The sequence below is a fragment of the Lagenorhynchus albirostris genome, chromosome 17 (assembly GCF_949774975.1).
Source record: "Lagenorhynchus albirostris chromosome 17, mLagAlb1.1, whole genome shotgun sequence".
Lineage (NCBI taxonomy): Eukaryota > Metazoa > Chordata > Mammalia > Artiodactyla > Delphinidae > Lagenorhynchus > Lagenorhynchus albirostris.
In genome coordinates, this window is record NC_083111.1 from 2,366,053 (window position 1) to 2,393,494 (window position 27,442).

Here is a 27,442-nt window from a genome sequence, read left to right on the forward strand (position 1 = left end):
ATTCAATCTTGAGGCGGAACATAGGGAGTGAATGCTTTTCTCGAAGGAAATATGCAATCTGCATATGTCTCCTCGAGCTAACCAGAGAACCCTGCAATGATTCTCTAATCAAACATTTAGAGATTTAATACATATTCTATACTGTAAGAAAGGCTCAGATGCTATTAATATTTTTAGTAAAATAGTGGTTTACTAGCACATTGCAATTCTGGAAAAGTCTATGCCAAAAAAACCTTGTTTTGAAATTCTCCCTGAATATCCAAACAAAAGGTCAATGAAATGTCCCCTTTTCTTTCTGTACAGAAAAAAACCACAAAGATGTTACTTATTAGGTGACTGTATAAAGCAGGTAAGTACTGAACATTGCTATAGAACCACTCAATCTACATGTTTTCAATGTATTATCAACATCTTCTTCTAGAAATAATGTTTAGAGAAAATACTTAGGAGAATTGATAGCTATTCTTAAGATACGGCAATATAGAAGTTCAGAGCAACTGAGTAAGACTGAGTGAGTATGCCTAGCCCTTCTCTCCTTTCAATCTGCTAATAAGTCTCCACTTCACGTCCTGCCATTTCAATCTAGAAAAATGGTAGCCAATAAAATGATTCCTAGAACCTACACTGACACAATCAATTGTACACTCACTTTGTATATTTTAGAGTTGTCTTTACTATTCAGGGTACTAAAATTCTGAATTTTTATATCTGTTTAATATCACATCTTGTTTCATAAACTTTTTCCAGATAATTTTTAGATAAATTTTAAACAAGTTAAAAAATGGAAATACTAGCAAAATATTAAAAAGATATATTCTCTGAAATTTTACCTCTAATTTAGACACCAAGTGTTAATTCTACTATTTACACAAATATTACTTTATCACTAGACTTAGTAACACTGGTTTTTCCTAAAATATTATGTGCAAATGCATTTTTCTAATTTTGATTAATGTTATTCTTCATCTTTTCTAAATGTATGCCTTATATTTTTAAAGGGTAAATAGTGGATTATAACTTTTTATTAGTCTACAAGTATTATAACAACACATGAAAATAACAAGTGAGAAGTTTGGGATAACAGAAGATAATAGTAGGAAAAATCAAATCAATCAACGAAAGTTAATATACGTGTGACTTTGAGATCCTGTAGACAAGGTGAAAATGAGCCAGAATTGTATGTCGCCCCCAAAAGCGAAAGGCTGTCGTATGATTCAAAATGCCCACAAGGTAAAGTACTGTGCAGTTTTCCTAAAGTCAGATGATGAAAATGCTGGCCGTACCCTCCTAGGTCTGATTAGTATACACGTTCTGAAGGTAACAGAGAAAAGGTGTCGTAGGTGTTCAACATCATTGCTTTTAACATTTTTTTTTTTTTTTCTGTACGCGGGCCTCTCACTGTTGTGGCCTCTCCCGTTGCGGAGCACAGGCTCCGGACGCGCAGGCTCAGTGGCCATGGCTCACGGGCCCAGCCGCTCCGCGGCATGTGGGATCTTCCCGGACCGGGGCTCGAACCTGCATTCCCTGCATCGGCAGGCGGACTCCCAACCGCTGTGCCACCAGGGAAGGCCAACACCATTGCTTTTAAAAACATTGTAAAATACAAACCTTCCAAGTCCAGCTAATTAACTAAACTAAATTCCAGCGATTTGGTTTTAGCTGTTTGAGCTTTTGGTGAGAGAGCTCGTGGTCGTAATTTACTCAGGTGCCGTCTGCCCCTGGTTAGGGCCACCCTGGCCGGACACTTACTTGAGTTCCTGAGAGTTGGCCGCCATGAGGGATTTCAGAGTCTTATCTGCCAAAGGACATCCAGAAACACTGAAGAGGGAGGAGAAAGCAAAAACAGAGACACACGCGCTGACACACGCAGGCCCGACTTGGGGGCAGCCTGCGCTGGTGAACACATGTTCGATCCACTGACGGGGTTTGGGACAAAGTCTGAACCCGGCTTTGCTGCTCTAGTGAGTCCGGGCTTTGGGCACCTTGACTACTTGTCACAGACTCTGGTTTGCTATTTACCAAACCAGGGGCTTTAGCCCAGCGAGACCCCCGGCTCCAGTGATGACTGACCCAGAGAACCCTCCCTCTGCATCCCGAGGGATGGTGCTCAGAAGTTAAGGCCCTGCCCAGAGGGACAGCGAATCCCATGGGTGACACAGGTGGGAGGAAGGGCCGAGCACAGCCTCTGCACTACTGTCCCTCCAACCCTTTACTGAACCCTCCCACAGCGTAAAAGGTCAGTTCAGGTCACTGCTGTCCTCCCTGGGTTTCACTTGAGCCCTAAAGCTAGACAAGACCCGAGCCTGACATGAACTCTAACTTTTGGCTGTAGCCTGGATCATAGGATCAGAAAACCGTTACTGACCAGGGAAGTACACTTTCTTTACAATATCAGTAAAAAGACTGAAGACTTAGCTTTATTTCTGAAAAACGAAACGAACCAAAACCCCAACTAACTCAGTCTCCAACTCCCGATCGAGATAATATCTTTCTAGAGAGGGTGAGGGTGAGTCCTTACGGAGGACAGATGCGGAACGCCTAAGTGAGAGGGCGGGGAGCTACCTGCGATGAGATGCATAGTTGCCCGTGACGTGCCCGCTCCCGTCGCATCCTGGCGTTGGACAGCTGGGTCAATAAAAACATAGAATCAGGGTCAGGTGCCTTCACGGATGCACTTGCTCTGACTGGGTATGAGGTAGCTTCTCTTTTCAAGACCAGTTAACACATATGGGACGTGAAGAAGCTAATGAACTAAAGATGTAGATTATATAAGGACCAGCGGACGAGACAAGAGGGAACTGCCATGATCCTGGGTTATTAGTTTCCAGGATCACATCAGCTCTCTGATTCAGACGATGGAGGACAGTGATGCTAAAATACGTGTCCTGGTAATGGATGTGAGTCAATCAACAGTCAGTGGTGTTCTATTTGTTTGAAAATATGAGTTATAAAACATAAATATTAAAAACCCATGCTTCACCATGATAGCAGCTCTTAGGTACCAATTACATCACAGATTTCAGAAAGAAATTTTTGTGACTTTTTTTAAAGAAAAAGATAACATAGTAACTTCATAAGCATGTTAGAAAACACCTGAAAAAGAAGATCTTTGAAAATACTACATATGGCTAAAATGTAAACTGACATTTTAGATGGGACAGTTGCCGATAGTACAGAAAATAGTTACGAAGTTTAGTTAATAAAGCTTGTGATCAGTTTCATCCGAAGTTTTGAACCCAGCAAAGACGATGAGGAATTAACCACCTAAGCGGTAGGCTCTCCGGGCTGCCTGCCCAGGACCGGAGTCTGTCCCGGGCACTTTATTTGTCTCAGAAGCCGGTCACGTTCTGCGCATCTTACGTGTGTTTTAAAAATAATGCAAGTGGATAGTTATCCTGAGCAGTTTTGCTGCCAGAGTTAACAGGTTCCTTGGTTTCGGAGCCCTTTATTTCCCTCTGACGCTGCTTGAAAGTTGCTGGTGTGAGGTAAGCAGATTGACCCCAGCCCACTCGGTGGTCTTTGTGTCAATAATCAGGGACATCAGCTACGTCACTCGTGCTTTCTGATGTTTTCGGCACCCTGCCTAACGTGAAGGCTCACCCACGCGTGGAGCGCAGACTCTGCCTCTTTAAAGGGGCATTTGGGGATAGATTGCTGACATCCAAGATTTCTGAAACGTCACCTTCTCAGTATTTTTTTTCCCTGTGAGCTACATTCCAGTCATTCTCAGGTACTCTAAGAAACTGTAAGAGTTAGAACGTCTTCATCTCTCAGAGAGATGCTTGATTTCCGCAGCTTGATCCGAGCTGAACCAGCCATGCAACACCAGAAAGGAAAATGCGGAAGCTACAAATATACGTAAACAAGTAAAGAAAAAAAAGAACAACGACCAACATCTGAGCTGGGTTATCTTGCAAGTGCCACTCACCCGCTAAACAGAGAAAAAATCTTTTCTGATAATTACACAGCTGGAATATTCAGAGCGCGAGAGATGGGTCACAGTGCCCTGCGAATTCCTACTTTGGAAATACATCGCCACCTGGTGTGCCAAAATAGCTTTGCATTTATTTTATTTTACTTTAAATTTTATTTCTATTTTTAAATTATGCCTATTAACACTGCCAGGAGAGGCAAAATGCCAATGATTTTTTAAACCAGACAGTTATAAATTACTTAGGAAGTATAATGATAAAGTGTGCACTTAAACAGTGGCTACTTTGTTTCAGCTTTGTGGTATAAAGAGGTCAAGGAATAAAGCCAAGATTGAAGGGGGCGAGGTAGTGGGAAAAGGTCCTGTTTTGGATCCTGACGGCTGGTTTAATTTACAGATCTTCAATGAGAAATCTTGTACAATAACATGTGCAGATTCCAGTTGGGGGATATATTCTGGGAAGATTGGCAAATGAGAGTATCACAACTTAGAGAAAGGAAACTAGCTAGTTCCCTCAGTAAGTGGTGCTCAAACTCTAAGCAAATTCATGTTGATCAATGACATCAAAAAGTCCTATTTTAGCGGAACAGTTTCTGGTAAGCAATTAAGGTGCATTTATCTCTTAGAAACATAAAACAAAGCATAATAAGGACAGGATGAAACTGTAAAGCAGTGAGACATTTACAGAACCAGTGTGTGACACAGGTGTGTAGAAGTACGTGGTACCCACCCAAGCGCTCCCCTGTTCCGAAATGAGCGGAAAACCACGAGGCCCCTAGAGAGTCAATTTCCTAGGAATTCATGATTATATTCCAAAAATTGTTCACCATCTTTTTGGAGCCCTTTCTCTTTGCACCCATGAGAAGTGCCCATTACAAAATGATCCCACTTTATTTTTCTGTCTAAAATGTGATGCAGGTTAATTATCAGTTCTTTACATTTCATTTAGCTTGGAACGACTGGAAATTTCCAAAATCTACCTTCAAAGGATAAACATTAGCCCTTTTGGAAGATATCTGAGATCATACACAGACACAAAACGCATACAAAGATTTTAGAAACTCGACTCGCAGGCCCATGGCAGCCTTGACGTGGCTGCGGAGGGCACTGTGCTTGGTGACGTGCAGCTCTGGTGCGTGGGCCCTACATCATCAGGAAACGTAAACCTCCTAAGAGAACATCATGCTCGAGGCAGCAATGTCTGCCCACGAAATCCTTAAGGAATGCAGCATAACCAATTATTTAAAAATCACTTGACCATAAAAAGAAATGAAATTGAGTCATTTGTAGTGAGGTGGATGGACCTAGCGGCTGTCAGACAGAGTGAGGTAAGTCATAAAGAGAAAAACAAATACCATATGCTAACACATATATGGAATCTAAAAAAAAAAAGGTCATGAAGAACCTAGGGGCAGGACAGGAATAAAGACGCAGACATAGAGAATGCACTTGAGGACACGGAGGGGGAAGGGGAAGCTGGGACGAAGTGAGAGAGTGGCATGGACGTATATACACTACCAAATGTAAAATAGATAGATAGTGGGAAGCAGCCGCATAGCACAGGGAGATCAGCTCGGTGCTTTGTGACCACCTAGAGGGGTGGGAGGGAGACGCAAGAGGGAGGGGATATGGGGATATATGTATACATATAGCTGATCCATTTTGTTACACAGCAGAAACTAACGCACCATTGTAAAGCAATTACACTCCAGTAAAGATGTTAAAAAAAAATCACTTGAGTGTGGACAGGACAGACTGATGCTGGACTGGGGTCTTCCGATCGACATCTTGTGTGTGCAGGGCCTGTGCAGCGTCTGAGGTGTGTCCCTGTCACCGGGGAAACGAGTGGCAGTGCAGTGGTACCAGGGGCCCGCGCGGGGATGTGGAAGAAGCAACCTCAGTGGCTGGAACAGGCTGCCCTCCTGGGAAAGGGGGCGGGAGCAGTGGGGCTGGGAAGGGGGGACCACAGCAGCCGGGAAGGCCTCTCGGATGGGTGACACGTGGGGGAAGAGCTGAGGGAGGGGAGGACGGCCCCGCAGAGATCGGTGAGCAGAGCATTCTACTCAGGACAGGGTGCTTAATCTATTGTATTAGAAAAACGTAAACGTACTTTTCTGCTGAGGGATTCAGAAGAGAGGGTACAGATGCCAGTGCCTAAGTGCAAGGGTCCCTCTTTGCTAGAAACTCTCATTAGCTGGCAGCTTTAACTGTATTGGGTGAGAATATACGTGAACGTTTAATCACTTTCCTGTGGAAAAGATTTTCTTGCATGTCACTCACTCCCGGCAACCACGCCCCCGGGACTACACTATCTGCTGAGGATATAAATGTCCCAAAGCCACGGTTCCCGCCTTGCCTTTGCCTGAAAGCCCCTCCCCTCCCTGTGCCCTCTCTCCCTCCCTCAACGTCCACCCTGATGTCTCCATGTCCCCCGCACTGTGGTGACCGGAAGACGAGGAGAAGGCGGTCAGGACGGCCTGTGTCCTGGCGATGGCCCGGGCGAACTCACACCTGTAAGCGAGCCGTGTGCGCCGCACTCTGACCTCCAACGGCCCCCGGCCAGAGATCTTCGGGGTGAAAAAGGAATAAGGGTGTGCGCGCTGGGCTCAGGCCACAGTCCTGGTTAACGTCCCTGCGTCATTTGGCGGCACGTCCCTCGCACCCCAGCTCTGCCCCCGCCCCCCGCTCCTGCCGCGCGTCCCCCCACTGGCTGGACTTGCTTATTCCCAAGGCCCGCTCTCCTGGGGTTTGCCCTGCCTTCTCTGCTTTAACCTCTTTGAACTTGCTGTGGCATCTGAGACCATCCAAGGCCCAGGTGGGAGTTTTCTGAGCTCTCAGCTCCCATGACCATCACTTGCCTCCCCCTTGGCCCCAGGTCTTTGCTCTTTGTGGGCTTCTTTTTCCCTGTCAGGTCCCAGCAGGATGCGTGCCCTCGGATTCTGGGCCGGGCACTCTGTCTGCTTCCTCTTATACATCTTCCCTGGAGGCCCCATCTCCCAGGCCGCAGCTCACGATCTCACGTCTGCATCTCTAGCCAACATTTCAGGTGATCTTCCTGATGCCAGACGGTCCCCACGCGCACCCGGCCCCTGAAGAATTCTGCACACTGCTCTTCCTAAGATACCCCAGCCCTAGTGCACTTTTCTGCCCAAACACCCTGTGGCTTGTTCACGGGAAACCTGGCCATCTTCTCAGGGCCCTCGCCCTGCTCTCTCTCTCTCTCTCCAGGTCACCTGGTCCTGGGGCTCAGCTTGGGCCCTTCTGCTCCGGACAGCCGGGCCTGTCTCAGAACCCACTGCAGCTCGACTAGTACTTCCTGCCCTGTCCTTTCAACTTCTGAGTCACGGAAGCCCTTGAGAATGTGACGAAAACCATGAGCCCCCTTCCCAAATAACACTCTGCAGTTAAGCTTTATGAGTCTGCAGACTCCCTGAAGCCCTGACTTAGATCCTCTGAGGCCAGTGGGTGTTAGATTAAGATCTGCTGATCAGAACATGAACATTTCTAATTGTTTTACATGTTTTGTTTTTCAGTCGATTAGACTTTTAATTCTCTTAGCATGAGATCACGTCAGGTACATTTTTTTCATAATCCTCTTAGTTCCGAGCACAGGTCTAGGTATATACAGAACATTGAACTACCAACGGGTTGAAATTGCCCTAAAACATCTGCAAAGTCAGCTCCATACGCCAAGGCGTTGTCTGTTACTCAAGGTTTTGAACTGGAGTCTCCGCTCTAGAACCACAGAGTAAGCCACTCCCGATGACTTACGTGATTAGCTCTTTCTTGAGATCTCTTGCGTGGAGCTTGGGTTTAGGGCTTGGTATGGAGGCCTCTCCAGGGAACTTCTTTTCCTCTAAATTTTCTAGAGAGCTCACTGGGTCTTTCTGAAAACAAAAATAATACAGAAGCACACAAGGCATTAGGAAACCCTGGGAAGACAACTGTATTTGAAGTCATTGGGGTCAAATTTGAGTTTTGGCTTAAAGACTTAGATGACATCCCTCATCGGATTTGTACACAAAATAAATAAGATAATGAGTATAAGGGTAGATCTGGACCGCTATGGACATCTATGCTCGGTGAAGAATGAGAAATTGTAACTCACGGGCACACTTTAGAAAGTTTGCATTTTGGCAAATATAACTACAGAGGTATTTCTTGAGCTATGTAAATAGGTTAATATTTTAATATATTTTAAGTTTTACAGCATAGCAAACATTTCGTAGAGAACATGGGAAGAGTTCTTTATGCACACAGCAGTCATTGGTAAAAGAAACACTGCAAAAAATGAATCACACATATTTTCAAACAGAGAAGGAAGAAGTAAATTTAGGCTAGGAGAATGTCCTTTCTTCTTTTTTTTTTTTTGTGGCGATACGCGGGCCTCTCACTGTTGCGGCCTCTCCCGTTGCGGACACAGGCTCCGGACGCGCAGGCTCAGCGGCCATGGCTCACAGGCCCAGCCGCTCTGCAGCATGTGGGATCTTCCCGGACAGGGACATGAAGCCATGTCCCCTGCATCGGCAGGTGGACTCTCAACCACTGCGCCACCAGGGAGCCCAGAATGTCCTTTCTGATAAGCAGACAATTAAGATTTAAATTGTTTGTTTAAATATGTAATCACCGAGTCCACAATATCTAGGCAACATTTAGTTTGATTTTTCTGGATAATTGCTTTTCGTCTCACATCACTTCCTGTTTCCCTTAAACTACCTCTTTTGCTAAGTTGGCATTTTGTAATGTTTTACTCATTGGATGGAATCTCTTGTTGGGTTATCACTAATTTTCATGGCCTTATTTTAAGCTTGGGACTGATCCTGATTTCATAAGGAAATCTCACTGATCCTTTCAAATCATTTATTTACCATCTGATATATTATCTTACAGAAAACTAATGACGGTTTTATTCAGTCACATAATTAGCTTACTTTTATCATTAAGTTTATATCCAGTAAATAGAATACGTTCTGGATTTAATATTAAAATCAGATTAACTAATATAAAAACACTGTCTCCTAAATCTCAAAAGTACTGATCCATTTAAGGTGAGAAAACAATTTTGAGTTATTCAAGATAAATCTCATTTAAATCAAATGAATATGAAATTGCAAGGGCAAATACAATTTTAATAATCCTGAGTCTACACCCCAAATCAGTGGAAAAACAAAATCCCTGGATTTTCCCAAACAAAGAAAAACTCTTAAGCCTTCATCTCAGTCATAAAGGCAAATGCAATCTCTTTCATTAATTACTTGGATAACAGTTCAATCAATTATTTTACATAGGACCACACAGTGGTAAATACGTTTCCACGACCTCAAGTAACATTATCTTCAGACCAAATTAATAAAACCTGGTTTGGTCTAGTTTCTTCTTTCATATTATTTTTAATACTGAGTATTCCATTTTATATTATTGATTAATGTTTGAAAATAGTAGCAGATACTAATACACCCCTGAAAAATAGAAATAGGTGTTCGATGATAGTTGTCTACTAAGGTAGAAGAGAAGGGCTATTTTAATGCTGCTTCCGTGGAATCTATAGAAAAGAAGTGAATTATGCGTATCCTTTTCACGTTTCACAGCGTTAATGCCTAAAGCGAAGCATTAGCACTACCTTCCGTCTCATGTGGAGCTACCTGGATTCAGCCCGGTGGTGTTTTCCACTATAATTTACAAACGACTTGGCCTTTTGAAAGTCGATACAAATGATAAACCCAATTTTGTCTCAGTGTGGAGCAGCTTTTGTTTTTCTGTTCAGATGCTGAATTTTTCACAAAAATGGCATAAAGTGAAAAAGAGCTAGTTTATTATTTTCTTTGTGATGAACGAGAGCAAAGTATCTCTAAGGAGGCATGTACAGATGAACACATAAAGGTCATTAGCTGTTGTTTGTTGAATCTGCACATTATGGAAGACAAGGGAATAAGGGATTTTGAAAGAAATGATCAACTATGAAAGTTTAACTTATTTGACTCAAATGCATTCAAAATTAATGCTTGCAGAATATATGGTATTTAACTTAGCACAGTAGCACGTGCTGATGTTTCAGTAGGATAATTTTGTTGGATATGACCTTTTAAATATTTTGTAACTTCTTTTAAAAACTATGGACTCTTGGGTATGTGATTGCATTATGAAATAGTTGTCTTTTTCCCTTTTTTTTTTTTGCTTAGCATTCTACCTCTAGAAGCTCGCAGAGAGCATAGGTATTAAAATACAGGTGACCGTCACTATAAGAATGCTTAATTTTGTTACAGAAGCATTGTATATTGGATAAACTCCTAAAAAGCATACCATAAAAATATGCCAACATCATTTGTCAGAATTTTTTCAACATTTAAAGTATCATTTTGAAAATAATAAATTTATATTGGGGAGACATAAAGAGAAAATGTGGCATACATATATGTGTGTGTTTAGAGAGTATATGGGTGCAATGAAATTCCTTTAATGTACAGACAGAAGTTTATATAGATTTCAGTAAAGACCAGAACATAATGGGAACATGAATAACAGATAATAGCATCTGGCACTTTTAACATGTGAAGCCCTGAAATCTTTGGAGAACTGACAGTTGAATGAAACTGACAGCCTAGTTATTTCTCAGCGCTTTCCTTTTGAGATAATTTGAGGTTTTTCCAGATTCAGGATTTTGTTTTTAGAGGGCATCTGGACAGGCTATTTCACTGAGAGAGACAGACAATATTTTCTGAAAATTACCACCAAAATGAGGCAACTGTTGTGCATATGAACTAGATAACAATGAATTGGAAATAATCGCCCAGTTTCTGGTCGTGGCAACGGGTGTGAGTCTCGTGTGGGATGTGCGGGGCTGGGGAGGTGAGAACAGTCCACGTTCACAGAGCACCGCTGGGGCCCCGAGCTGCGCCTCTGCGGAGCTCACGGGAAGGACAGCCAGGACCATCCGTCCCTGGTTTGTGTGGTCACGTGGAGTCACGTCCTGTAACCGGGCTCAGGGGCTCTGGTCCTGCCATCCTAAGAAGCACCGAAACCACTGTGGTCTCCAGCACACACCTGGCCAGGTACCACTGCTTCATCATTCGCTTTCTCCTTTCCTTCCTGCTTTTTCTCAATATTTCCTAGCTGTCTCCATTTCCCTGTGTACTTTTTTCTTTCCCTTTTCTCCATTTTCTCCCTCTCCCTTTTCTTCATTTTAGGGAAGCCCAGGCCCATTGCTTATTTTCTCTATGACCAAAGAACAACAACTTTACCCCGGCAAGCCTCAATTTTCTCCTCTAGAAACTTTGATAATAATCCTGCCTTTCAGAACTGTTAGGATAATGAGCTGCTGTTTATAAAGATCTTTAATCTTTATTCTTACTCAACATGGCCTCCCTCTGCTACCTTCCCAACGACGACATTGAATACAATCTACTTTTTCAAAATAATAACTATCGCGTATCACATTTTTCATTTAGGGATTCAGAACAAAATGTGAAAAATACTCTCTATTGGTAAATTACCTTGGCACGGATGAAAGCACAAAGAACAAGGCAGAGAAGCTGCCCCAGGAGTTACAGGGGTTCAGAAGCACCTTTGTGTGTGTCCCCGCGGGGACAGCGCCCCAGCAATGAACCACCCACGTTCAGACCGTGACAATAGGCGTTAGGCTGAAACCATATTTGTCAACTCAAACCTAGTGCAGGGCTTCCCTCGTGGCGCAGTGGTTGAGGGTCCGCCTGCCGATGCAGGGGACGCGGGTTCGTGCCCCGGTCCGGGATGATCCCACGTGCCGCGGAGCGGCTGGGCTCGTGAGCCATGGCCGTTGAGCCTGCGCGTCCGGAGCCTGTGCTCCGCAACGGGAGAGGCCACAACAGTGAGAGGCCCGCGTACCGCAAAAAAACCCAAAAAACAAAAACCCTAGTGCAAGCACTTGGACTCCAAGAACTCAGTTGATGTCTCCGAAGTCCTCTTTGCTGCTCTCAGTAACACTGAATTTCCACTTAGCTTGTCAGTTCCAGACGTCAGGATACTTAGGCTGCCATTTGCAGCAGAGAGTCTACACTGTCAGACCTGAAGGGGGCGAGCCATTCCGGAAGGAGCAGAAACCTAATCTGAACAAATCCTCTCCCCCACGATTTTGCTGGCGCGTTGCACACTGTCACAGGTCCGTCAGCCTTAGATAGGAACGTGCTCCAGCTGAATCCATGAAGCCGCCTGGATGAATCCACATGTTTTGATAAAGAGAGAATATTTGTCACGAGACTGAATTTTCTGGTGATCTGAGGGGTAAGTACATACAAGGAGGGCCCTGAGGTGCTCACTAGACCCCCGAGCAGCAGGAGTGTCCCGGAATACGAGGGTTACCCTGTAGACATCGCTGCACAAGCTTAAAACCGATGTCCAATGACACAAACACCCTGAAGGGAACAAGAACCCGCTATGCTTCGTTACTGGTCGGGACTGGACTGGACGCCTGACTGTGTGTGAGCAGAAAGGAGACTGCTTGTCAACGGCGCCTTGGCCTGTGTACAGCGGGCTCGCAGGGGTGAGGACAGAACGTCTAAGCCCCCTGCACGCAGCACCGAGACTCCCCAACACGGGGGGTTCCCTTCCAGCTGGATCGCCCAGGAACAGGGACGCGTGATGCTTATCCGGAAGGGACTGTCCTCCGTGCCACGTGCCTTTGACTGGACCTCTACCTCCAGGCCTCGTAATTGCCATTAGGTCCCCCTGTGGGGAGTGGAATAGGCCCGGTTGGCAATCGGGAGTCTCGTGGACCGGGGGCATCCCCCCTTTCGGAAGCTGATGTGCACAGACTGGACCGAATCAACAAACTTGCTCTCAGCCCACCACCCCCCCGCCTCCTGACTTCCATCTCAGACCCGCGTGCCGAGCGATCGCTAATGCGAATACCGGCAGATTTCTGGATTGCGTGATGACGTAAGTTAGGTGTAACTTCTGTGATTTTGCACAGCTGAAGCAGCCGGGGACGTGGAAGAGGGCAGAGATGCACACTCACCGGTTCACAGTCACCACCTGAGGCGAAGCAGCTTCTTACACATTGCAGGGTCAGTTTTATATTTATTAGAGTCAAATGTATATGATTTAAGAAACAGTTCTTCTAAAACAGTGTTATGATAGATTAAGACCATCCCTAAATACTTGGGTGAATATTTTTTAATAAATTTATTTATTTATTTTATTTTTGGCTGCGTTGGGTCTTCGTTGCTGTGTGTGGGCTTTCTCTAGTTGCGGCGAGCGGGGGCTACTCTTCGTTGAAGTGCACGGGCTTCTCATTGCAGTGGCTTCTCTTGTTGCGGAGCACGGGCTCTAGGCGCACGGGCTTCAGTAGTTGTGGCACATGGGCTCAGTAGTTGTGGACTGCGGGCTCTAGAGCTCAGGCTCAGTAGTTGTGGCTCGTGGGCTCTAGAGCACAGGCTCAGTAGTTGCGGCACACAGGCTTAGTTGCTCTGCAGCATGTGGGATCTTCCTGGGCCAGGACTCCAACCCATGTCCCCTGCATTGGCAGGTGGATTCTTAACCGCTGCATCACCAGGGAAGTCCTTGGGTGAATTTTTAAAAGCCAAGCAGAATGACAATGACTATACCCCGTATGGCAGACTCCAACCTGAAGCTGCTGCTGTGTCAGTCCCCCCACCCTTCTCGTGATGGTGTGGCCAGTGGTGACGCAGAGCCTGCCTTGGGTCCTGGGGGCTCCTCCGGCCCTCCCGTCTACTCTGCATGCCTGCTAAGCTACTCGCTGGTCCGTGAGCTTGGTTACAGGTTGGTCCTCCTACCAGACTGAGCACGCGTGTGGAGGAAGCGTGGGCAGGAAGCGCGTGCAGGAAGCGTGGGCAGGAAGCGCGTGCAGGAAGTGTGGGCAGGAAGCGCGTGCAGGAAGCGTGGGCAGGAAGCGCGTGCAGGAAGCGTGGGCAGGAAGCGCGTGCAGGAAGCGTGGGCAGGAAGCGTGTGCCAGGTGGTGCTGCATCCTCAGGACCGATCTTACTGCCTGGACGTGGGGATCACAGTGAAAGTGTGTGGAGGGAGGATGGGAGGGAGGGAAGGAAAGAAGGGGAACAGGAAACAGCCCAGCCTTGTCATCACTGCCATTGACATTGACTCATGCCCTGAGATGTTAAAGTAGATGCTAAAATCACACAAGGAACTATACTCAATATTACGTAATAACCTATAAGGGAAAAGAGTCTGAAAAAGCATACATACACACACACACACACACACACACACACACAAACACACACACACATATGTATAACCGAATCGCTGTGCTCTACCTGAAACCTACACGATATTGTAAATCAACTACACTTCAATGAAAAAGCACCTGCTAAATGGAATGAGTCTTCCACCGAAGTCTCTGAGCTTCACACAACTGTAAAAGGTGAGGATGCGCACGTTCAAATGTCTATTTCAGTTCTTTAAGCATGTCAACTGGCAAGTACAGACCACTTCCCTGACAAACAATCACCTACGGTAAAGCTGGGGTCACATCTGCAATGTCACTGAGTCTAACCAGTGGAGGGTGTGGCCATGAACTCTTTCGAATGACACCGAGTCAAGGCTAATCAGACCCAGCCAGGTTGCTCCAACTGTGAGATGTGGGCTGAGAATTCCTGCACGGCCACAGTGTCTGGCTTCCAGGGGGGAAGCCACCTCCAAGGATAACCCAGCCCACACCTCTGGAGTTGCCATGGCTGAGACATCCCACGTCCACGATCAGTCCCCGGACCACGGCTCTGCACACAGGGACGCCAACACCATCCCTCCACGAAACCACGGAAGGGGATTTGACGAGACGCGTCCTTGCCCCCTATTCGTTCTCGTGTTCCGGCATCCGGTGCGGAGCACACGGAGGCAGGCGGCCTGGTGTTGAGTGACACCCTGCCCCTCACAGGCTGCCGTGTCCGAGGGAGAGATGACGTCACCTCTCACACAGCGCACGCTATTCAGCCGTAACGGGGGTACAACGCACTCTGATGACATATTGTTTTAGGCAAGGGATGGGAAACGTTGGATTCATTTATAAATTCCTCCTGAAATTTAAAACCAACGTTTTACCAAAATCAAAAACAAGGTACAGAATTACGTATTATCTACACAGGATTGCGAGAATTAATCCAGGAGGAAAAAGCTGACCACACCCTTCGATCTCGCTCCGTCTCAAGCTTATCGGCCACATTGAAACAATACCTCTTTCTCCTCCTCTGTCTTCCCGTGAGCTTTGCTATAGTTGATAGGCGTGTTCCAGCCCTCGTGATCACAGAGGGCCTGGTAGAAGGCGGCATTGACCAACAGGCTGCTGGTTTTGAATGGGGAAGAGGAAGCAGTTGGAACAGAAGGGTTAGTGGAAGTTAGGGGTGCAGCTTTGTCCAGGATTCGGTTTTTTTTCATGCTTAAGTCCAATGTGCCATTTTCATCCACTTCTATCTCGGCTCCCTGGTATACAACAGGAAACAGAAAAACATTTAAGCAGTTTGCAGTGGTAGCCTAGCCACGTGGGCTTTTAAGGGATCATTTTAAATGCAAGCTTTTATGGAAGTATATCTGATTTTAAATCTAGCTTTCCGATTTGCTTTGGTTAATGTTCAATTCTTAGGCAGACTTTTCAGAGCAGCCCCATTAGTGAGCTTCGTGTTTCTGGGTTTAAACAAAGTAAGCCTAATATAAGTAAGATGGTCCAAATACTAAATGTACTGGCTAAACCTGTTTTATCTTTTTTCCCCCAAGTTTAGCTTTAAACCTTCCTTTCTAGTTTGCAGAATTATCACTCCCAATTCATCCTTTGAAGCATTAACACTTGAGTTTATAAGGAGGCACAATATTAATCTAACGTGAAAAACACGCACAAATAACCAGCTGGAAGAGACTTTTTACTGGGAAATACGAGAACTATATTAGATTAGTAGGAAAGTGACATTTTACCCTGGATGCCTTGCGCCAGAAAAGCTTGGTTAACTCGTGGCGGGCGTGTTGGGGGAGGCGGGCAGTGTAAACCAAAGTTCCCCTGGGGGCCTGGAGTGGAGGTACCAGGTGTCACATGACAGGACGGGGCGGGCAGCAGGGGGTAAGTTCTACAGTGAAAACTCCAGAATAAAGGTGATTCTCCTCCAGATACTCAGTATGAGACTTGAACTCTACCTCACGGCGTTTCTCTTCGGGAGACCTTTGGATAAGCTTCGTCTTCTTTTTAAGGTTCAAGTGCCAACAAAGTCCCCAGGTGCCCTGGACCTTCCACAACTCATGTGCCCGAGGATGGCGTGCGTGGCCCTGAACCGTGAACACCACCGGGCAGTAACTCCCAGAAGGCGGGGTGAACGAGCTCGTCACCCTCGCAAGTGGGTCAAATGAATACCTGAGCGGCACTGTCACTGTCATCCATCAATTCACAATTAGCTTCTGGACAAGGTCTCTTCTCTTTTCCCTTTGGCCGGCAAAGCAGAAGTCTTCTCTGAATATCCTCCTAAGATCCCTAACGGTTACTTCCCAGGGGTTTATTTTAACTCCCCATTTACACTGCACCCATACCCCCTCCCCAGCAGTTCCCCCTGAGATGTGATCCACCGTAGCGGCCGCCTGAGTTAAAAAATAAAAGCATCTCTTCTGTTTGCTTGTTTGACCTGCAAAGTTCCTATTCTCAATCTCTCAGCCTATGAGGTAGAAATGCTCTATTATATTTGTGGGAGGTAAATACGCTTCTAATATATTTGTACTAAGATGTTTGGTCATATCTTTCTGTCCTTTTCAGTAAATAGTTTAATCTCCTGTGATAGTTTTAAGCCCTGAATTTCACAGTACAGCTTATCCGGGATAATAACTTAGTAACCACCACATCTTATGCCATCTGTATAATATCAAATACGTTTTTATACCAGCATTAATAAACCTTAGTTACAAAAATCCAAGATATTAACCATATCAGTGCTACGTGCTCTCTCCACGATACAATGTATTCTGCCAGGAGTACATCAAAGCAATTTTTGGCTTCAAAACTGATACATAACTATAGAAAAGAAACAGAGCTATAGCTATCAAGTTTAATGGCCAATGTAAAGTAAAATGCTAAATATTGTAGTTGCTGACATTTTTCATAAAAAAATAAAAAAACTTGGGTTAAGACTGCACAACCAACATTCACATAAAATTCCAGACCTCTGTGACAGATGGCTTAGGAAAAAGGAGTCACGTGACTGGGCTGCAGTGTTTTATAGTGCAAAACCCATAAATAGTGCAGATTCGAGCTTGCTGAAAAAATACCAACTATTCCAAGACAACACTAATATACATTTTAGCTTTTACAGGAAAAAGAAACTTCCCATGAGTAAATTAAAAAATCGGAGATTCTCAGAGTTGCGATGGTCCTACATCTTGAGTAATCATGGGCTGATTGAAAAAAAAAATCATTCCTAATGTTTAAAAGAGGTGCTTTTCTGCACCCCGTGCCCCAGCCGGCTGCTCTGAGCACCTGACTGGGCTGGAGGCGGCCGTGTGGGTACAGATGGGTTTTAAGTGAGCTCACAGATGCGTTCAAAATTACACACAGCACCAGGGAAGGGCCCCTTTCTGCCCATGGATGGGCGGCTCACACGTTTACTGCACGGATTTTATTCAGAGCATTATCAACAGACATCACATCTCTCTGTGCTTGAAACTCCAAATGGCAGGACAACGAGGACGGGGTGGGGGGGGCGGCAGGAGGGGGAGGGAACGGCTGCACCCTGACATGGACCCCCAGCCGGACGCCGAATACACTCGTTTCTTAAAGGGCTGTTTTATACCCTTGTTTTCAGTATTTGAATTTTAAGCTTTTTGAGGCTGGTCTAACACTACTCATACGCTTTCCAACTTAGGAGCGACATCAGTGACCATCTACTTCAGCTACTTTTGAGTTACAGATGCTACCTGTAATAAGACAGATGTATTTATTCATGAAATGACTGAGAAAGCACATAATATTTTCAAGCCACTATATTTACGGGTAAAAGAAAACTGAAACGTACAGTGTCCCTGACTTCAAGGAGCTTCTTTTGTGCATATAGGACATCTTTAGTGAAATAGACTATAAATTATTATTTTAAGTTATATAATTTATACATAAATTATACAATTATAAATTATTATTCAACTGAAAGTTGAGATAATTTTTCATTATAAGTCTTATCTGTGCTATAAAAGAAGAAGTGACTCAGATGTCTGCCAACAGAGAAACGATACTAGGCTGCATCTATTAAATGGCACGTTACAAAAGTAAAACAAAATAAAAATAAATAAATTTTATAAAAGGGCTTCCCTGGCAGCACAGGGGTTAAGAATCCGCCTGCCAATGCAGGGGACACGGGTTCGAGCCCTGGTCCGGGAAGATCCCACATGCCATGGAGCAACTAAGCCCATGCGCCACAACTACTGAGTCTGTGCTCTAGAGCCTGCGAGCCACAACTACTGAGCCCACGTGCCACAACTACTGAGCCTGCGAGCCACAACTACTGAGCCCATGCGCCACAACTACTGAAGCCCACGTGCCTAGAGCCCATGCTCCGCAACAAGGGAAGCCACCGCAATGAGAAGCCCGCACACCGCAATGAAGAGTAGCCCCCGCTCGCCGCAACTAGAGAAAGTCCGCGCGCAGCAACAAAGACCCAACGCAGCCAAAAATAAATAAAAATAAAAATAAATAAATTTAAAACAATGGCATGTTATGTACTCAGTCAAATGATAATTATGAGAAGTTTGTTGCAACAGGGAAAAGACTTATGTCACTGAAAGCAGGAGACAGCCTGGCATGCTGGCTATGTGTACAGCTAGGGAAAACGGGGAGAAATTCATTTTCTGAAGAAGAGCAAATGGGAAAACACAGAAATTCTTGCATTTGTAGTTAGAGGATAGGCCGATGGCTGTTTTCCTCCGATATTTTCCGGGAAAATGATGATATTATGTTGTTTCAACAATTAAAAACGATCTTACATTCAAAGATGGTGATGGAGTAAAAAAAAGCAAAATTGTAATTTTACCTTAAATGTTCTGATTATGAAAAGCATTAACTTTCAAGACATTGATAGGATAAGATAGCCTTGTTTTCCTTATTTGGCAGGTTTTCTGTTAATACGAGAGAGGTCACCACCACCTTGCCTTTGTGACTGGGCTAAGAGGACATGCAAAGACAGGTGGCCCGCAGCCTGGTTTCTGCTTCCAACTTGCCACTTCTGCTCTTCTGCTCGTGCCTCAAGGAGTTTGTTTGGGGGAGTATCTTTTTGGTACCGAAAGTCCTCTGAAACGTTTTCAAAGCAGGCAGCGTATTGAGTAGAGTTCTCTGTGCTATACAGAAGGTCCTTGTTGATTATCTGTTTTATATATAGTAATGTGTATACGTTAATCCCAAACTCCTAATTTATCCTGTGCTATTTATAGCACAGGGCACTCTACTCAATAATCTGTAATAACCTATAGAGGAAAAGAATCTGAAAAAGAATGGATATATGTGTATGTACAACCGAATCACTTTGCTGTACACTGTAAACTAACACAACATTGTAAATCAACTATACTCCAATATAAAATAAAAATTAAATTAAAAATTAAATTAATATTAAAAAAATCCTCTTGCCTATCCTCAAAAAAAAAAAAAGTAGGCAGGGTATTAACAGTAAACAAATGAGAGACTTCCCTGGCGGTCCAGTGGTTAAGACTCTGCGCCTCCACTTCAGGGGTGCGGGTTCAATCCCTGGTCCAGGAACTAAGATCCCGCATGCCACAAAAATATAAAATAAATAAATAAAATAAAGTAAAATAAATCAATTAACTGAAAACATCTTTTTCTTACTAAACAGCAATCGAATATTAAAACTATTAAGAGTATAGACTTGTGAAATGTACTCAATATAAATCCAGTGATGGAATTCAGAGGAGAATCAAGTGGCTGATATAAGGTATAAAATTAAAGTTGAGTTTGTAACCATTTCCCCCAAGTCTTTGGCACTTGGAATCACAGTGAAAACCCTTGGTGGGCCAGCAGTCTGTACACCAGGGAATGATAAACTCTTCAGGCAGGTCAGAAGTTAGGTGCGTGTGGATTCAAATTTTTGCTCCAATGGCTACAGCTGTGCCACTCAGAAGCAGTCGTTTAGTATCTCCACACTACTTTTCTTCACCTGCAAAATGGGATAATTGTATCTGCTTTACAGAGTTTCCTAGAAGGATTAAAAAGGATTATTATGGGCAGAGTGCTTATTTACAGTGCCTGGCACACAGTAGGTGTTCAATAAACAACAACTGATAATAAGAATAATTTGATTAGGTTTTTGGACCCGAAGAGACCTCCCTATGCTGTTCTACACTGAGGAAAAGAGGCAGTTTCCCCATACATGTCAGCTGGTTCTTTGAGATCCCAACTCAGGTCCCTCAGGACATTTCACTCACATTCTATAGCATCCTCCGACTTTATGTTAAAGTTACTGCAAAAGGCTGGATTCTAACCGCACCCAGAGCCGCCAGACTATTTCTGAGAGCAGGCAGCAGGAATGGCGATGTGATATCCTGCTGTGTCTAGGCCTTGTTCAAGCACAAAACAGACTTTGAACTTTAAACATTTCAAGCAAGTGTCAATTTTTTGTTTTCTTTCAAGGCACACTGTGCATATGCCACTTTGTCTAAACAGGTGGGGAAAACACCAAAACAAACAACAGAGCGCTTGGCAAGCGGCAGCGATCGGGATAAAGATAGACTGTGTGCCTATTCCTACCTCTGCTGAGGGGAGGAAGAGGAGGAGAAAGATGGGGAAGAAGGAGGACGGAGCTCGGGTCTTAGGGAACGTGGCGAACCCCCGCCGCTCGCTTCTCCTGCCGCTTGCTTCTACTCAGCCCTGACCTCATCTCGGGAGCACCCGTCTCCAGACTAAAGCGGGACTGATTGAAGCTGTGGTCCACGTGAGCTCTGCAAACTCACATTAACTCCAAATGGAAGTAAAGGACATGATACAAATCTCAGCACCAAGGACCGTGCTAGCATTGAGATGGGGTTCATCCTTCAGACAAAAGTACCCGTAACCATGACAATCTCCATTAGGGATTTGCTGTTACTAACTTTTCCTCCTGACTTGATTCCTCAAAGAGATACTTAAAACACGCACAAGTGATTTAGGTGGCGTAGACCTGCTGGGTACGTGCTGGCCTGGATTTTAACATATAAACAATTCCTTCTAAGATCTACTTTCAGGATGTGGTGGACTCAAGCTTGGGCAGCGATGGGCAGTGTTAGCCCTGGCATCTCAGCTCAGTGCCAGGGAGGAGGTGTTTTAGTGTTGGGTGGGCAGGTGCTCAGGCTGAGAAATTCTGGAAGGGGGAGAACACTTTGGAACGTGCCTATCGTCCTTCACTGTCTTTAGAAGATGTTCTCTTGCATCTCTGAAGTCTTCCTTCACCCCCTTATCTTCCAGAAGAGTAGGGATTTTGAAAATCACGGATGCAGGCCTCCCAGTAAACCTGGAGTCAGCTGTGAGTCTGCACACAGCATGAAAACCAATCTGTATTAGCTCCGACCAGTGGATGAACGCAATCTCACGGTTAGTGACCTTTGGCTTGATTTTGACAAGGTCATGCTCCTACTCATGACCTGTAATTTGTTCTCCTCTTGGGCTCTTTAAGCAACTTCAGAGAAGCTCATCGGGTAAAGGGAAGGACATGGAGGCAGAAGGAAAATAAATCCGTTGTCCAAATTCTGATCAAATTCCCTACAAGCCACCCATGCCTCCCCTGAGCCTCAGGAACATCACCTCTGAAGACCCAGTTCTCCACCTGGAACGACCACTTCTTTCGTCCTTCTCTTCCTGTAAGCTCCTTGAAGGCGGGGTCTCTGAGGGACTCTAACCTGTGACTTGGGCAGTCCAGCACCTACAGACCTTTCAGGTGGGACAGCTGAGTCCATCTGCCAGAGTATCTCTGGTACATCAAAAATGCTTCTATGCTCTGCTATAGAAGTCAAGAGTAGGGAAAAGCTGTGTATCCTTCTTTCTAAGCTAGGAACTCAAGACATCTATGGATTTGGGCTAGAAAAAACAAACGTACTAACAGCCTGCCATGGAGGCAACACCAAATCCTGGTGGAGAGAGAATCAGGCTAGTATTCAATGTGGAGGGGAAGATCGTTTACACTTAATCCTACATTAAGCGAAGGGCACAGAGCAGAGGGCCACACAGACAATAGAGATGGCTGTCACATGGCTTCACAGGCAAATTCTATCAAACATTTAGAGAAGAGCTAACACCAATCCTTCCCAAACTCTTGCAAAAGATTGCAGAGGGATAAACACTCCCAAATTCATCCTGCGAAGCCACCATCACCCTGATACCAAAACCAGAAAAAGATACCACAAAAAAAGAAAATTATAGGCCAATAGCACTGATGAACAGAGATGCAAAAATCCTGAACAAAATACTAGCAACCAGAATCCTACAGAACATTAAAAGGATCGTACACCATGATCAAGTGGGATTTATCCCAGGGATGCAAAGATTCTTCAATATATGCAAATCATTCAATGTGATACACCACATTAACAAATTAAGGAATAAAAACCATATGATCATCTCAACAGATGCAGAAAAAGCTTCTGACAAAATTCATATGATTTTGATTTTGATTCATATGATAAAAACTCTCCAGAAAATGGGCATAGAGGGAACCTACCTCAACATAATAAAGGCCATATATGACAAACCCACAGCAAGCATCATACTCAAAGGTGAAAAACAAAGTATTTCCACTAGGGTCAGGAACAAGACAAGGAGGTCCACTCTCACCACTCTTATTCAACATAGTTTTGGAAGTCCTAGCCACGGCAATCAGAGAAGAAAAAGAAATAAAAGGAATACAAATTGGAAAAGAAGTAAAACTGTCACTGTTTGCTGATGACATGATACTATACACAGAAAATCCTAAAGATGTCATCTGAAAACTACTAGAACTAATCAATGAATTTGGTAAGATTGCAGGATACAAAATTAATGCACAGAAATCTCTGGCATTCCTATACACCAACAATGAAAAATCAGAAAGAGAAATTAAGGAAACACTCCCATTTACCACTGCAACAAAGAGAATAATATACCTAGGAATAAACCTGCCTAAGGAGGTGAAAGACTTGTACTCAGAAAACCACAAAACACTGATGAAAGAGATCAAAGATGACATAAACAAATGGAGAAATATACCATGTTCTTGGATTGGAAGAATCAATATTGTAAAAATGACTATTCTACCCAAAGCAATCTACAGATTCAATGCAATCCCTATCAAACTACCAATGGCATTCTTCACAGAATTAGAACTAAAGATCTTACAATTCGTACGGAAACACAGAAGACCCAGAATAGCCAAAGCAATCTTGAGAAAGAAAAATGGAATTGGAGGAATCAGGCTCCCCAACTCCAAACTATACCACAAAGCTACAGTAATCAAGACAGTATGGTACTGGCACAAAAACAGAAATGTAGATCAACAGAACAAGATAGAAAGCCCAGAGATAAACCCACGCACATATGGTCAACTTATTTTTGATAAAGGAGGCAAGAATATACAATGGAGAAAAGACAGCCTCTTTAATAAGTGGTTCTGGGGAAACTGGACAGTTACATTTAAAAGAATGAAATTAGAACACTCCCTAACACCATACACAAAAGTAAACTCAAAATGGATTAAAGACTCAAATGTAAGACCAGACACTGATAAAACTTTTAGAGGAAAACATAGGAAAAACACTCTTTGACATAAACCACAGCAAGATCTTTTTGGACCCACCTCCTAGAGTAACAGAAATAAAAACAAAAATAAACAAATGGGACTTAATTAAACTTAAAAGCTTTTGCACAGCAAAGGAAACCATAAACAAGACAAAAAGACAATCCTCAGAATGGGAGAAAATATTTGCAAATGAAACAACAGACGAAGGATTAATCTCTAAAATATACAAACTGCTCATGGAGCTCAATACCAAAAAAACAAACAATCCAGTTAAAAAATGGGTGGAAGATCTAAATAGACATTTCACCAAGGAAGACATACAGATGGCCAAGAGGCACATGAAAAGATGCTCAACATCACTAATTATTAGAGAAATGCAAATCAAAACTACAATGAGGTATCACCTCACGCCGGTCTGAATGGCCATTATCAAAAAAGCTAGAAACAATATATGCTGGAAAGGGTGTGGTGAAAAGGGAACCCTCCTGCACCATTGGTGGGAATGTAAATTGATACAACCACTCTGGAAAACAGTATGGAGGTTCCTTAAAAAACTAAAAATAGAACTACCATATGACCCAGCAATCCCACTACTGGGCATATACCCTGAGAAAACCATAATTCAAAAAGAGACATGCACCACCATGTTTATTGCAGCACTATTTACAATAGCCAGGACATGGAACCAACCTAAATGTCCGTTGACAGATGAATGGATAAAGAAGATGTGGCACATATATAAAATGGAATATTACTCAGCCATAAAAAGAAACGAAACTGGGTTATTTGTAGTGAGGTGGATGGACCTAGAGTCTGTCATACAGAGTGAAGTAAGTCAGAAAGAGAAAAGCAAATACCGTATGCTAACACCTATATAGGGAATCTAAAAAAAAAAAAGGTTCTGATGAACTTAGCTGCAGGGCAGGAATAAAGAGGTAGACATAGAGAATGGACTTGAGGACATGTGATGGGAGGGCGAAGCTGGGGCGAAGTGAGAGTAGCATTGACATATACACACTACCGAATGTAAAACAGTTGGCTGGTGGGAAGCAGCAGCAAAGCACAGGGAGATCGGCTCGGAGCTTTGCAATGACCTAGAGGGGTGGGATAGGGAGGGTGGGAGGGAAGCTCGAGAGGGAGGGGACATGGGGATATATGTATGCATATAGCTGATTCGCTTTGTTGTGCAACAGAAACTAACACGGTATTATGAAGCAATTATACTCCAGTAAAGATCTATTAAAAAAAAAAAGAAATGGCTGTCACTGGGCACTGTTTGATCAGAGCCTATTTTTCAGGGTTAATTACTTTGGCTTTTTCTCTCTCTCTTTTTTTTTTTTTTTGTTACAATAATTACCTTTTGTGGTTTCAGGAATTTATGAGGTTCTCTTTTATATTCAGAAAATAGGATCCAACCAGGATAGAATTCTGCAAACTGTTACAGTTGTGTGCAAATGCAGGCCTGGAAGAAGGATTCTGTACCAGGTGACAGTGTAGGGTGCCACAGTGATCCTATTTTAACAACCACGATGTCAAACAAGACAATTTTCGTGGGAAAAAGGTTCCTAAAACCGCCAGCATCACAAACTCTTCCTAAAAGCCGACTGGTGCACTTTCTGTCTCTTCCACCCTTATCATCAGTGGTTTGGCTTTGCAGTTAGGGCTTGGTTGGCAGTTTGGAGGCTGAGACATGCAGGGGGTTCCTGTCGCCCGGGACAGGCGTATCAGCTCCACAGAGCAACCCCGGCTCACAGAATGCTCCCAGCAGGAGCATCAAATACACACGGCGAGTCCGCTGTTTGAATTTTCGAAATGTGACGATTTAACAGTCACTTTTCTGACCAGAAATGTGTTTTAAGAAGAGAAGAACATATATCGATAAGGGAAAATACCTTCAAATTTTAGTCATCCTTGTTTGATTCATTGTTTGGCTCCAGCAATTAATAGAACGTGGAGAATATAAAGGTTAAAGGCAGAATTCTGAGGAACAAAAAGTGTCTACCTTGCAGATGGAAAGCCTTCACTCTACAACCATTTACTCAAGTAATTTAAGCAGATTTAACCATTATAATATCGGCACTTTTATTCTTGTAGGACAGCCTAGACAAAGAATAAAGCACCAGGAAGGAAGATAGTTCAGTATTTCTCCAACAAGCTGTATATTAGAATATCCCTTTAAAAAGAAGAAATGTATTCAGGTTTTTAAAAATGAATTTAAAAATAACCAAAGTTCCCTTTTAAAGGACCCTACCTCATTCATTTATGTACATAATTTCTGCCTGTGATTTTGGAGAGCTTGGCATTTTCTTTATATTTTTGAGGCAACGTGTTTTTCTTTGTTTAAGAACCTCATTTGTTTAAAAATTGTTTTTGAGTGGTTTTTGGCCACCAACTCTTCCTGGGGTTTACTTGGCTGAGATCTGTCCAGAAGCTAATTCTGATTCTTCTGTCAAAGGCTCGACGCACCGTGCGCCCTGCTCTCCTGAAGGCCTGGCACACGGCACAGGTGGCAGCTGACCACGCCGGGGACGGGCTGAGCTTAAAGGGAAAAGAGAGCTAGAGCCTGTGCTCGCCGAGTTTCGGGTTAGAGTTTAACCTGGGCGATCTTCCACTGAAAGCAAGGGTAACATCTCTTCTCCCAATAAGCCTGGGCACTCTCCTCCAGCTGGCTTCAGCTGTCTAGGTAGGAAAATAACTTCTTTTAACAGCCCTTAGCTTGGACAGGAGTCACAGGTCCCTGCTGACTGCAGGAAGCTCACGCTCCCTCCGAGGGTCCCTGTTACTTTGGAGCATCACAACCCCCTCCTCAAAAGGCAAGACATGAAGGATCTTTTTGCTTTTTGTTTTCCTCAAGGCATCATAAACACAGATGTCTACTTCTCTGCGTTAGTCGGCGAGGAGAGGTTATTAGAGAAATGTGATTAATTTCGTGAGCTCCAGAAAGCTGGGGTCTCCATAAACTTCACAGAATTTGATTTTGGATTTGAATTTGGGCCCTGAGTCCTCAAGACGCCCCCGGGGCCCTGTCTTGTCAATTTAACGGATCCAGGTTTTAGGATGTGTCCTTCGTGAAAACTACAGCAACTCAGACCACCTTACGCTATACGACAGTCACATGTACAAGAGTGAAATTTCATGAATTTTGCCAGTGTTTTACGGGGGGCTGTGTAATGGAACACGTCCTACCATCTTTGATTCGAAGGCAGTGAAAAGCTTCCGTCGCTCAGCGTGATTCTAGTGGCAATCTCTTTCCTCGTGTGCTAGAGTCCCCCACACACAAAGAGGTTTGGAATCTATCGCGCTGCCCCCAACCGGCTTCATACCGCACCCCTGCCCCAGCTCTGGGGCACAACCTGCGAAAGCGCCACTGTCTCCCTCCAAGGTCCTTCCTCCCACCACACTCATCCCTGCCCAGGTTCTCTCCCCGAGACAAGGGGGGCCGTGCTGCAGGGGCGGGGGAGAGCGTGGCCGGGCTCACGCAGGCAGTGGATTCTCGCTGTGAGTCGCTGCCCCCCTCCGGGCTCTTGGCCGGCCTACCTTGGCAGGCAGACTCTGCGGTTTGTTGGAGAGGATGTCTGCAGCTTCCCTGCAGCGGGTGGAGAGGTTCAGGATGGCAGCAGCTGCCGCTACGTGGGTGTCTTCGCCGCGCTGACCGTGGCTGTGAGAGCTGGCGCGGCCGGGGCTCGGTGTGTGAGCGCCCGCACTCAGCAGCCGGTTAGGAAATTTCCCTGGACTGGAAAAATGCTTCGCTGTTGAAGAGAGATTTGATTAGCAATTGCTCGTACGTGGATTT

General features: G+C 44.4%; 1 protein-coding gene across 1 annotated transcript in view; it reads right to left on the reverse strand.

Moving 5' to 3' along the window:
- The window catches only part of ST18 (ST18 C2H2C-type zinc finger transcription factor), a 64,611-nt gene that overhangs the window by 17,675 nt on the left and 19,494 nt on the right, over window positions 1-27,442 (reverse strand). The window contains exons 8-12 of the mRNA XM_060128570.1: window positions 27,187-27,398; window positions 15,113-15,358; window positions 7,703-7,818; window positions 2,563-2,625; window positions 1,750-1,818 (exon numbers count right to left, since the gene is read on the reverse strand). Of these exons, the coding sequence (XP_059984553.1) occupies window positions 1,750-1,818; window positions 2,563-2,625; window positions 7,703-7,818; window positions 15,113-15,358; window positions 27,187-27,398 (706 nt within the window). The remainder of the gene's footprint in view (window positions 1-1,749; window positions 1,819-2,562; window positions 2,626-7,702; window positions 7,819-15,112; window positions 15,359-27,186; window positions 27,399-27,442) is intronic.